At 36.9% G+C, this 12,220-nt stretch overlaps 1 protein-coding gene across 2 annotated transcripts in view; it reads left to right on the top strand.

Moving 5' to 3' along the window:
• LOC119886069 (butyrophilin-like protein 10) overlaps positions 1–12,220 on the top strand; it is a 39,254-nt gene that overhangs the window by 15,608 nt on the left and 11,426 nt on the right. The window contains exon 1 of one of the 2 annotated variants that reach the window (XM_038696573.1): positions 9,672–10,001. The exons of the other annotated variant lie outside the window; for it this stretch is intronic. Within the exon in view, the coding sequence (XP_038552501.1) occupies positions 9,833–10,001 (169 nt within the window). The 5' untranslated portion in view covers positions 9,672–9,832. Of the gene's footprint in view, positions 1–9,671; positions 10,002–12,220 lie in introns of those variants that run through there. 2 annotated transcript variants of the gene reach the window in all.

Raw genomic sequence — 12,220 nt, 5'->3', positions numbered from 1 at the left:
CAAGTAAAATAATAATAATAAAAAATATAATATAAACATTCTGTAAAAATAAATATAAAAAAAGTAAATAAGTAAAACAATAAGCCTGTGTTAGAAAATTAAAGTAATATATTAAAATAAATAAAGTGTGTTATTATAATATACTAAAATTTTTAATAAAACTGTAAATTTGTATATTAATAGACAATAAAAAATTATTTCATTTAAATAAAATTTAAAAAATCAGTATCAAATGTGAGACTAAAATCTCAACAATTACTAAAATATCACACAATCAAAATAATAATTTACAATTATTTATTAGTCTAAGTTTATATCATTCACTTCTTGTTTTTCCATTTTGTCTCTGGAAACATTTGAAAGTAAAAGTCCTGAATATTCTGCCTGTCTGCTGATACTGACCACCATTTAAATGATCTGATTATTTGTAAAAAACTGTCTGTGCTGTTATAACCGAATTTTTTCCAAGAAACTTCATGTGATTTTGTAGGTGTTACGCTGAAAGTAGCCTATAATATTGTGAAAACATCAACCTACATTACCTCATTAACAGGTTATTGTTCCATTAATGTCGCCATGTTACCAATTATAATCCAAATATTGTTCATGTAACAATTTTATTGTTAGGTACCACATTTTCATCAAAACATAACTAATACTAAAGAACTTTTGCTTTGTTGCAATCTTTAATGTGTTTCCCCATTATTACCCTTTGTTTGTTAACCTTTTTGCCCTGTTACTGTATTTTTTGCCTAAAACCACCCAGATAAATCAGACGCTGGACGATTAATTACAAAGTAACCGAAATTCAATTTAATCAACGTAATTTCCCCTTGTTGGTTATTTCGTTTTTTTAATCCTATTAATATTTCCCCACAGTTTGTGTTCACGTACTTTCCTCTAAAAAACATACTACAGCATGTGTAGTCATGTGACTTCACCCCATTTAGTTAGTTTTGGTGTCACAATGGTTTTACATTCATGGCACAGTACCAAGCTGTTTTAAACCTCACGTCTTAAGCAGGGAAAACCCTGTTAATGACCTCAGAGTCATTAGAGATAGGATTGTTCATTTTTGGCATTTGTCTTAATTTACTGCTTTTTTTAAATGTTGTTGTTTTGTTTTTGTTGATACCAACTAAACCAAATAATAGGCAACATGAGAACCACCTCCCCTCTGTTTAATTACCAAGCATCTCATTAGTACATTAAATTTAAAAGAATCGTCCTCATCAGCTTAAAGGACTTTATCCATCATTTGTTTTACTAACCTCAGCTCTTCCATGGTCACTGCCGTCCATTCTTTTCCTGTCCAGAAACCAGATATATAATTTCAGTAGGATGTTCAGTATGTGTACAGGACGGAGCTGTAACCTGACAACTTCCTGCTAATCTTTTCCTCTGCTAACTTTCACCATCACTTTCTGCTGCTGACTCTCACTCATTTCACTGCCCTTTAAAAAAATAAAACTTCCTGCTCTTACAGCAGCACCTGTCATGTAGACGTCCTTTGATGAATGAGGAGAGGCAGCCAGCAGAGCGTTGAGTGTTACCCTGCTTGCTCAGTGTGCAGGTGAAAATCATTAGTTGCACATTGATATTAATCATAAAATGTTAGTAGCACCAAATACAGGGGGGACATTCTTTGTCGTAGCACCACAGAGTCTCCGCCGCTGCACTCCCGACTTCCGTCAACATTACGTATCAGTTAGCAAAAAACGACTTATGACATTCATGAATTACCTTTAATAGTATATTTGATATATTTAATATTAATAGTATTTAATAGAGCATATCGACAGCACAAACCTGGTCAGTGAACTATGAGGACAAACAAAACAAAAGTTCATTAATCGTAATCGAGGTAAAATATTTAATTGTGATTTTAGGTCTAATCTTCCAGCTCTAGATACACCCATTGTTAAAACCAAGCTATTACTTAGTTATCTTTAAAATAAAAATATTCCCAAGTTATTACCAACCTATAATGTAACGTGCTACCAAGTTTTCTTACTCTGAGGTCAGATTTGTCCTTTCGCCAAACTCTGGTTCCAGCTCCAACAATAGTTGCAGGTTGAATGTTATACATGACTTAATCATAATCTATGAACAAAAAGGATGTAAGTACAATTATTTCATTTGTAAGAAACGTGCATTTGTGTGATGAGCAGCAGAGCGGAGTGTGTGAGTTACACCATTTAAAAAGGACATAAACAGGTTTTCCACTGCTGTAAGATTTACTGCCAAGAAGCATTATTACATCAAAGAAACACTCCAAACACAAATGTTCTTACTTTCTGTGTGTAGTTTATATTCTGCAGGTGGAGATCCATAAACTGTCGGCTCTGTGTCTCCCAGCTGTGACTGACTAATCATTTGTGTGTATTATATAAAAGTTGACTTTATGTAATGTCTACTTTTCTTTTCTGCAGGTTCTCGTCCCCAGGAAAACGGTTTTCGTAGAGCTCATTCAGAGGAGGTGTAAAGGTGTGTGTGAATGTACTGAATCATGTAGATTAGTCCAATGCTGTTTTTTTAATACATGCTGTATATACTGTAAATTGTAAATATGTAATCTAACAGATCTTTGTGAAACATGTTATGGTCAGTTTTTGGACTAATGGAAATTAATGTTTTACAAAATAGAAAATAAAAAGTACTTGCCAGTCCAGTCAGGGTTAAAGGTTTCATTGTCTTTCATCATGACAGACAATCACTAGAGCACTTCTCTAACTTAAATGTACATTTTACAGCAGGGAAAATGTTTTTTAATCGAAATGACCAACATTTCTGCAGGTTATGAGTTCACAATGGCAACTATAAAAGATGATTTGTTCGAAAAGACAGAAGAGAAATGTTATTTATTTGTATTTAATAGGACATAATCCTTTCATATAATGAGCCACATTTATTTATAGATAATCAGTGATTTTACATTTGAATGTAATTTAAAAAGCAGATGTACACACAGTAATTCTTCTGTTCAAAATGAGACAGATGTAATTTGTTATTGACTAAATACATAAAACAGTTGGGTTCTCACTGATTTTACAGAATCAGATTTACAATTGTATACAAAAAAATGCAAACTGCTATAAAAAGTTACATTTTTTTCACCATTAAAGTTTTGAGACTTTTTCTCCTGATGAGAAATAGTCACGTTTTAATCTCGTCTCCTATCATGTATCTGTATGCTGGGCCACACGGAGGTTACTTGCTAAATGTCAATTAAATAGGTCGTATCAACAAAGATGTAAAAAAAAAAAGTTTCACAAAGATTGTTTTATTACTGGATTCTGTATAGATTTTTTACTCTTACGTCTCCATTTTATTTCTGAACCTTGTTTGTTGCTTTTGTTTTACTTTGTTGTCAAAATGTGATTATCCACTGGAAAAATATAAATAAATATAATATAAATAATCTTGATGTGCAATTGTTGTTTGTGTACAGCTGTGGTTATAGTACTTGCTTTTAATGTGCTTTTATTTTCTATAGTTCCAAAGCAAAAATCTTTAAAAAGTTTTAAAGTTAAAATCTACTTGGCAGTAAATCAGATTATGAGCTTATTGTTTTGGGTGATGAAGCCTGGCTGTTCTCTTGAAGCAGCCGCTCCATCGTTCTTGTTTTATTTTTGCTTTTTGAGGTCTCATGGACGCTGCTGACTAAGAGAAAGTTAAATGCAATAATACATCTGTGAATTACAGGAGTATCCTACGCTGTCTTCTTCCCTGGTTTCCCCCTGGCGTTGATACTAGTGTTCATTCTGAATAGTAAACCTCAGGCTGTGTGTTAGAGATCAGTAATTCACTTGAAAGATATTTCATTAGTTAAATGGTTTAATTAGGGTTAGGGGGTGACAAATAAGTGCTTTTGATATGGCTGATGCTTGAAAAATAAAATAATTTAACATTAGAGCAAACTCTGTATATCTTATTCTCTAATAGCTTTTTGTGTCTAGCCTTGTACGTTTGTATATTTCTATGATTGGTTTCTCAGGTGTTTGTGAGGGTGCAGCCACAGCACCTTGAAAACTCAGTGTTCAGACAGGCTACTTGTTGGTCAAACGTTTGTATCTTGTAATGTGAATAACTTTCTTCCCAGGTGAACATAGTGCACAAACCTATACCAAGTTCAGTACCTAGTAGGTGTAGTTTTAACATTTACCAAGCTCATTGAACTTTAAATTAGATATTATGTCCTAAAACACGTCTGTATGGGATCTTTTACTTATCAAAGTTGTGCAGCCTGCAGTTTAATACGTGTTTGAAACAGTTTCAGACGTCACAAGTGAATCCAGGATCTGTGACTGTTCTTCTCTGAACCTCCATGAAGCCATCAGACCTGGTTTCTGTGTTAAATAAATATCTGCAAAGTCTCAATAAAGAAAACCAGGATATTTGTATTTTTATTAAAGATCTCTGCAGTACACATTGGAAATGATTCAACAAATGTGTAAAAAAGGAACTTAGAAATGTTTGTGTAAAAACTGTTTTGTGTGTACACATTACTCTGTATTTTTGTGGATATGATTTTACATAACACAAATAAAAATACACATTTGTGAATAGTGAAATATTTGTCAATCATAGTACACATTTGCAGATTGTCTTCTGTGGGTTACAAATATTAAAGTCCAATTAAATTTTAGGTTAATTACTAAGGTAACTTAACAAACTCTGTCGTGAGAGTATTCCCAAGCAATTAAAGGTGCATGCGTTTTAAGGGAAAAGACCATAACAGTCCTGTATTCCCCAAATATTACCAGTGTATGCACTCTAATTATCCACACACATTTTAGATAATCAAACAATTAACTCCTTGCATTACTGTAAATATTAACTGCATCAACCTGTAAATACGGTAAATATTCCCTTCAGTTCCCGCTACATAAATTAATAACGTAAATCACAGTTAACACATAAATTTATAAAATTATTTATCAGTAAACTGCATTTAGGCTCCTACAACTGTATTACTGATAAATGGTTTGGTAATAAATACAGAAAATGTGTTTAATTTTACTTCACAGTCACATTTTAATTGAATGGGTCTTAACAAATGCCAACGCATTCTCACTCCCGACTGGTCACATATTGACGCTTGGTCAAGGCCCATTGGCGTCGCTTGTTAACGCCCTGGGTAGGCTACCCCCCCTTTGCATCATGTTTTAACTTTTAGGGCTCCGCGGTCAAGTTAGCAACGTTAGTAACAATAAATAAGCAACGTCCGGTTAGACTTTCCAAATAAAAGACTAAGATCTAAACACTGAGCTTTCAAGGTCAAAAACTCCTGAGAAATGGCCTGCTTCAATCATAGCTCATAGCCTACAAGGCTACACCAAAAAAAAGGTTTAGCCTACACTTTATAAGAAAGAGGATGAGAAATACAGAGTTTGCTGAGATGTTCAAATGATTATCCTTATATTCAAGCATCAATCGTATCAAAACGTCACACACACATTGACTGCACTTGAACATAAGCTACAACAATGAAAGCATGTAGGCATAATGCAAAATAGCACTCCTGTAGCCTACAACAAAAAACAACTATCGATTACAACGTTCACCTGTGTCCAAAAACAAACACACATTCATCTTTCTATAATTTCTACTGTTTCCAAGTTTCACTCCCCGACTGAAAAGCCCTTGAGAAACAAACTCATGTTTTGCGCGTCTCAGTGTTTTCAGTCTCCCTGGCGGCTGCAAATTTCGTTTTGCGTTGTCTACAGCCGCTATGTTTAGTCAACAGAAATGTATTAAACCAGAGTGTTGTTCTACGGAAACGAGCCGTTTGTGGTACATTGGGAAATGGCAACAAGTGGATCAAAATCAGATGTCAATGGCTCAGAGATGGATGAACAAAAGAGAGAAATTAAACTCACTTCTAAAGCTTTGGGGGATAAAATTGAAACACTACAAAAGGAACGTAGAAAAAAGGTTCACAAAATCAAAGGTCTAATACAGACAATAAAGAATCTCATGCAAAAGGATGATAATGCCCCACAAGTACGATCTCATCTTGAGAAAATGAGTCAAATGGTGGATGAAACTTTGTTACATGAGTCTGTGATTCCCATACTTCCTGAAGAGGAACAGGAAAAACAAAATGAATTGTTTATGAACATACTAAAATGCCACAATGGATTTATGGAGGATGCAAAAGGATGGCTTTCTGAAACAGGGAGACAAACAAGCCGTACTATTGCTCATGTTGTCACATATGATGCTCCCATATTTGTATCACAAAAGGAATCAATGCACAAGTTGGACAGGACATCGAGAGACGGTACGATCACGTCCACTGTTTCAGCACAGGAATCATCAGTCGGCAACACTGGTGACAAGCAGCAGTGACCAAAGTCAAATAATTACGGTTTTGGAAAAACAAAATGAAATAACTGCCTTATTGGTTCAGCAACAATCTCGTTCATTTCTGCCTAAGAGACCTTCATGTTTTTGACGGTGATCCTTTGCAATATCACACCTTCATGAGGGCTTTTGAACACAGCATCGAAGAGAAGGCTGACAATCCCAAAGACTGCTTGTGCTTCCTTGAACAGTACACCAGGGGGCAGCCAAGGGAGCTTGTCAGAAGCTGTCAACATATGGCACGTGACAGAGGACATGGCAAGGCTAAGGCTTTGCTACAAGAGCATTTTGGGAAAATTGCTTCAGCCTGTATGGAAAAGGCTCTTTCATGGACACCAATAAAATCTGAAGGTGTGAAATCTCTACAGGCATACAGTCTTTTTCTGCGAGGATGTTGTAACGCCATGGAAGAGTTGAACATGCCTACCACAATGCTGACCGTAGTGAAAAGGTTGCCCTACAAACACAGGGACGGATGGAGAATTGTGGCTTGTGAGTTGCAGGAAAGGCGTGGCCGGACGATTCCAACTGTACTCCACATTCATCCAAAAGAGAGAGAAATTAATTTAGTGCCAACCAAAGGAGAACCTGAGACAGCAGTGGGCAGTTCTCTGATCTCTGTTCAATCCAGTGGTCTCACTGGGGCCGGGGACCAAGACCGTACACTCTCCATAGTTCCAGTTCATAAGGTGCTCTTTACCTATGCCTTCCAACGAAGGTTGAGGTCGAGGGCAACTGGACTTCTTCTGAAACGTCCAGATGCTCCAGATTCTACTTTTCTTGGATAACCATGACCTGGATGAATCTTTACAGATGTGTAGGTTTGTCTAACGCTCTCTCTCTCACAGGGGGTTCAGAGGAGCCTGAAGATGATCTGCAGTGATGTCTGTCTTTACCTCACATATATTTTGTTGTTAGCCTCTTTAGTGGTTGTAAGGTTGCTCCTGTTGACCTGAGTCAACCATTTTTTCCTCCTCCTCCGTGTCAGCTGGGAAACCAAACATTCGTTCTCCTTTTTCTGACCGACTGCAGCAGCATCTCCACACAGCACAATAAACCTGCTGTGGACTATTGTAAGACAGTTCACAGACACAAACCACTTAACATGCTGTTTTCTGAGTTTACTGGAGATTTATAAATGAATACATGACGATCATTGATCGTCACCTGTCTGTTCTATCTGAAGTCATAAAGATTACATTAGTCTTTAAGATCAATTAACCCTGGTACCGTGGGATCACTAAAAGGAATGTTAGAAAGGTAAATCTGATCTGAATTTTAAACGTGTTTTCGAGAGGAACACTTTCCAATGTAAGGTTGGCCAAAAAATGTCCACAAGGTAGGTGACTGTAGCTGTTATTGTCAAAAATATATGTCCTCCTTTTTAAAAACTAGTAACAAACTTTATAATCAACCTATAGGCCTACAGTCGTTTGTCTGGTTTTGAATTAAATGCTGATGGAATCACTTCCTGTCCATCAGATAGACATCTAGTGTAGGAACGTTTGCCTGAGGGCACGTAGTCCAGTAATAGGAAGTCAAAAGTTATTAAATAGTGGTCAGATAAAGTGGGATTCTGTGCTACTAAATGTTCAATTTCAATGCCAAAACTAGGTTGAGGAGGGTGTGGTTTAAACAGTGACTGGCTTTATGAACACTGACTGAAGCCACCTGAATCTAATAGGGCGTTAAATGCAGCACTAAAGCTATGTCATTGTCAACAAACTCATTTCATGTTGTCATTATGAGTATTGTTCTGGATGCACGGTATATAGCTAATGTAAGTCTCTGGATAATGTTATATAGAAGGGATCATATTTAGACTCATCAGTCTAACTGAGTTAATAAATCAAGGGAGAAGTCAGATTATTATCATATACTTCACCCAGAGGTTCTCTCGTGCTTCTCTCACACTGTTGAGTCAAAATTGAAATATCCACTAGACTGTTAAAGAAATGTCACCAAAATGAGAGAGAAGAAGCTATCTCAACAAAAACAGAGTGAAAAGTAAACAATGTGATGAGATAACTTAAAAAAGAGGGACCTGATAAAAGTATCAGATCAAATCCTAATATTTATTTCCAAATGCTCAGCAGCTAAAACCAAAAAGGAAAAATACGGTAAATAATCAGTTGACTTGTTAAACCAGCAGACCCCAGATCTGGGTCTTGGATTAAAATCTGTAACGTGGCCTTTATACAATAATGTAATTTGTACCTCAACCATGTAGTGCCATCAAACATCCACAAAAGCTTGAGCTGTAGTATAAGATAAACCTTTGTTAGTCCCCGTACAGGGGAAATTTAGATTAATGGTTGATTCTGTTTTTATTTGGTTAAAATCACTACCAGTCTGAATAAACTGGTGATAAATTGACCCCATCTATCTCTACCAGCCTATCCACACAAAGTTGTTTGGTCTGTTTCAATTTGTGCAAATTTTGTGGAATGTTTAGTGTCAAAGAAAAATCATCAACGAATATTCCTCATAGCTTTTTTCATTTAATCCCCGGTGTGAAAAAGTCTTTAGGCAGCTCAACGTGGGACGGGACTGAAATTAAACAAATGTTTTTATTATTGGAGTTGACTTTTTATTTTATTAAAGTAGGTCTATTTAAGTGGAACCTCCACACTGATACTCTGATTGTTGTTCATCAGAGGTTATTAAAATCTAAATATTTCCAACATACAATTTAATTTCTTACTCTCATTATTGACTGTTGCAGTTTCTCTAAGTGATTTGGTTGTTTTAGTCTCCTTCCTCAACAGAGTGTCGCCCTCTAGTGTCTAAACACACACACTGTCTTATTCTGTGTAGTTTCACTGAGAGCAGAGCTCAGAGGTAAAATGCTGTCTGTCACAGATCTGAGCTATTTCCTGCTCTGGGATCAGATTTTAGCCTTTTATTTATTTATAAGATGTCATTAACTTGTGAAGGCTCATGATAATTAGCGCCAGGAAAACAATGAAAATACGACAATGTGTGTAACTTTTTAACTAACATAATTATTACTTATTCTGAATGAGATTTATCCTTGTAAATAATTTTGGAACATTTTTTAATTTAAGAGTTTTTGTAAAAGTACTGGTGAATCTATTGAACATGTGTTTTTAAAGATGTAGATGTTAAACACCATGTTGAGCAAATGGGAAGTCATATCCGATATCACCGGAAGTGAGAAGGACTTAGGTTTATTCAAGTTCTGTGGAAATAATCGGAAAAGTGAATTTCCGACTGAGAAAATTAATTTAACGGCCGCCTGAAGTCGGAACAACAAAAGCAGAGAACATTTTAGCACTTTTTCAGCACACTTTGACGACAATGTTAATGACAGTTCAGCGTTCATGTTGTTTCCACTTTACCATGTAAAAGCACATGAACCCACCGAGAGCGACTTCACAACACGGGAAATGGGATCATACAAGGAGCACTTGAACGCAACGTCCACATTCAGCACTCTGTTATGCTGCACTTCACGAACGAAGGGGCTGAGAACAAGTTAACGAGTCCAGTAACTTTGGTTTTAAGTAATTTATCTAACATGTTGCAGTTGAAAGCTCTGGAGCTTCTGTTCTCCTGGTTCTGCCTGCTGACTTTGTCTGGAATAACTCCTGGACACATGGATACAAACGGTAAGAAAGCTAATGCGTAACTTTAAAGGTAATGATAACACAACATTTGGTCAAGCGAAATACGCCATTACAGTTTCATTAATTTGGGAGCTGTCATGCCGACTGTTGTTTAATGGCCATCAATGACCATGTGCTGTGTTTAGGTTACAGGGTGTCAGTTTCTCAAGACCAAGAGAAGACTGTCGTTTCCCAAAGAGCTCGAAAAAGTGATGCCGCTTAGTGGCAGCTAACCTTACTGTCCCCTCCCCTTCTCTCTTAACCGAAACCATTATGTTTTTGGCTCTATGTGCCTGATGACGTAGTAAACACAACGTGAAGTTGCTCCAGAGGCGCGTGAGCTCTGGTCACTCTGGACAAAACTGCATGAAACTAAATGAGTAAATGTAAATACATACATGAGAAAGAAACTAGTCATTTTAAACTAAAGAGGAGACGATTCTTTATGATTATTGTGCAAATGAAATGCTTGGTAATTAAGGGAGGTGGTTCTCATGTTGCCTATTTTCATATTAATTTCTACAGATAAGCTAAAGAAGTTTTACATTGAGACACAAAAGGCAAACATGAACTGTCTTATCTACAATGATTATGAGGTCATATTAACAGGGGTTTCCTGCCGTTAAAGGCTTGATGTGGGGCCCAAAACGGCTTGGGTGCTGTGTCATGAATGTAAAATCACTGTGGAGAGAGGATGGAAACTAAATAACTTCTCCAAAATCTCTTGGTTATAGTTCCTCCCCAGACAAATTATTTAGCAAGTTTAGTCATTAAGCTTTCTGGCTGTTGTTGTTTATTTATTATCTGCTGCATTTCCAACTATTTGTTCACACACATGGTAAAAATAATGGTCCCAAATGATGTGAAATTGCACATTTGTCATTGGACAAAGTCAAATTTTAGATGTGCATCACTTGCTCATGGACACAACAGCCCTGCAGCTGAAGTTTTGTATTGGGGTTACTGACTGTGTTGTAAGACTGCAAATACACTGAAGCAGTGATCACTACATACATTTTAAATCATTAACTCAGCTGCAGACACATTGGCCGGGTTAGCTACAAAAGGAGAGAACAGTTACCAAATATTGTAAATTGTAATTGTACAATTTGGCCAAACATGAAGGTCACTGCAGGTCAGACGTGACTACAAACTAATCTGAAAATATCTCTCCAGTCAAAGTGATTTTATTCAATGTGGTGTTTGATACAACCACAAATTCAATTCAATTTATATAGCGCCAAATCACAACAACAGTTATCTCACAGCGCTTTTCATAAAAGAGCAGGTCTAGACCGTACTGTATGATGATATTTACAGAAGCCCAACAGTTCCCACCAAGAGCAGCACTAGGAGACAGAGGCAAGGAAAAACTTCCTTTAAGAGGCAGAAACCTCGAGCAGAACCATGGCTCAGGGTGGGCGGCCATCTGCCTCGACTGGTTGCGGGGGGAAGCAGCCTACACAATATCCACACAGAGGTACAGATAGTAAAGGTGATGTTGCTATAGACTAAATGAAAAATGGTACAGATATTTATAATGGTGTTAATGGTAACAGTTGTAATGTTAATGATTATAATAACAATAATAACAATAGGACTAGTAACAATAGTCGTTGCAGCAGAGGGTGTCGAGCAGGAACACGGGGGCAGCAGGTGACCCGCAGCCACAGATCCAGACTCCACAGCTCCAGAGCCAGAAAACCTGCAGGAAGTGATAGGAGGAGAGAGGAGAGGGAGGAGAAAGCACAAGACTACCAGAAAGGGGAGAAGTTGTGTTAGTAACATGCAATAATGGGATGAGGTTGCATACAGAGGGAGAGAAAGTAGAGAAAGTGGCTCCTAGTCTACTTTCTAGGAACCACAAGTAACCCTGCATTCTGGGAGCGCAGTGCTCTGGTGGGGTAGTAAGGTACTATGAGCTCTTTAAGATAAGATGGTGCCTGACCATTAAGAGCTTTGTAGGTAAGAAGAATGATTTTAAATTCTATTCTGGATTTTACTGGAAGCCAATGCAAAGAAGCTAAAACAGGAGAAATATGATCTCTTTTCCTGGTTCCTGTCAGAACACGTGCTGCAGCATTCTGGATCAGCTGAAGAGTCTTAATGGACTTTTTCGAGCAGCCTGATAATAAGGAATTGCAGTAATCCAGCCTAGAAGTAACAAATGCATGGACCAGTTTTTCTGCATAATTTTTAGACAGGATGTTCCTGATTTTCGC

Source organism: Micropterus salmoides, unplaced genomic scaffold (assembly GCF_014851395.1).
Source record: "Micropterus salmoides isolate LMB-PRFRI ecotype aquatic unplaced genomic scaffold, ASM1485139v1 Ms_hic_scaffold_4, whole genome shotgun sequence".
In the NCBI taxonomy this organism is placed as follows: Eukaryota; Metazoa; Chordata; class Actinopteri; order Centrarchiformes; family Centrarchidae; genus Micropterus; species Micropterus salmoides.
The sequence above is the reverse complement of the archived record's forward strand: the minus strand, read 5'-3'. Positions and strand labels throughout refer to the sequence as shown.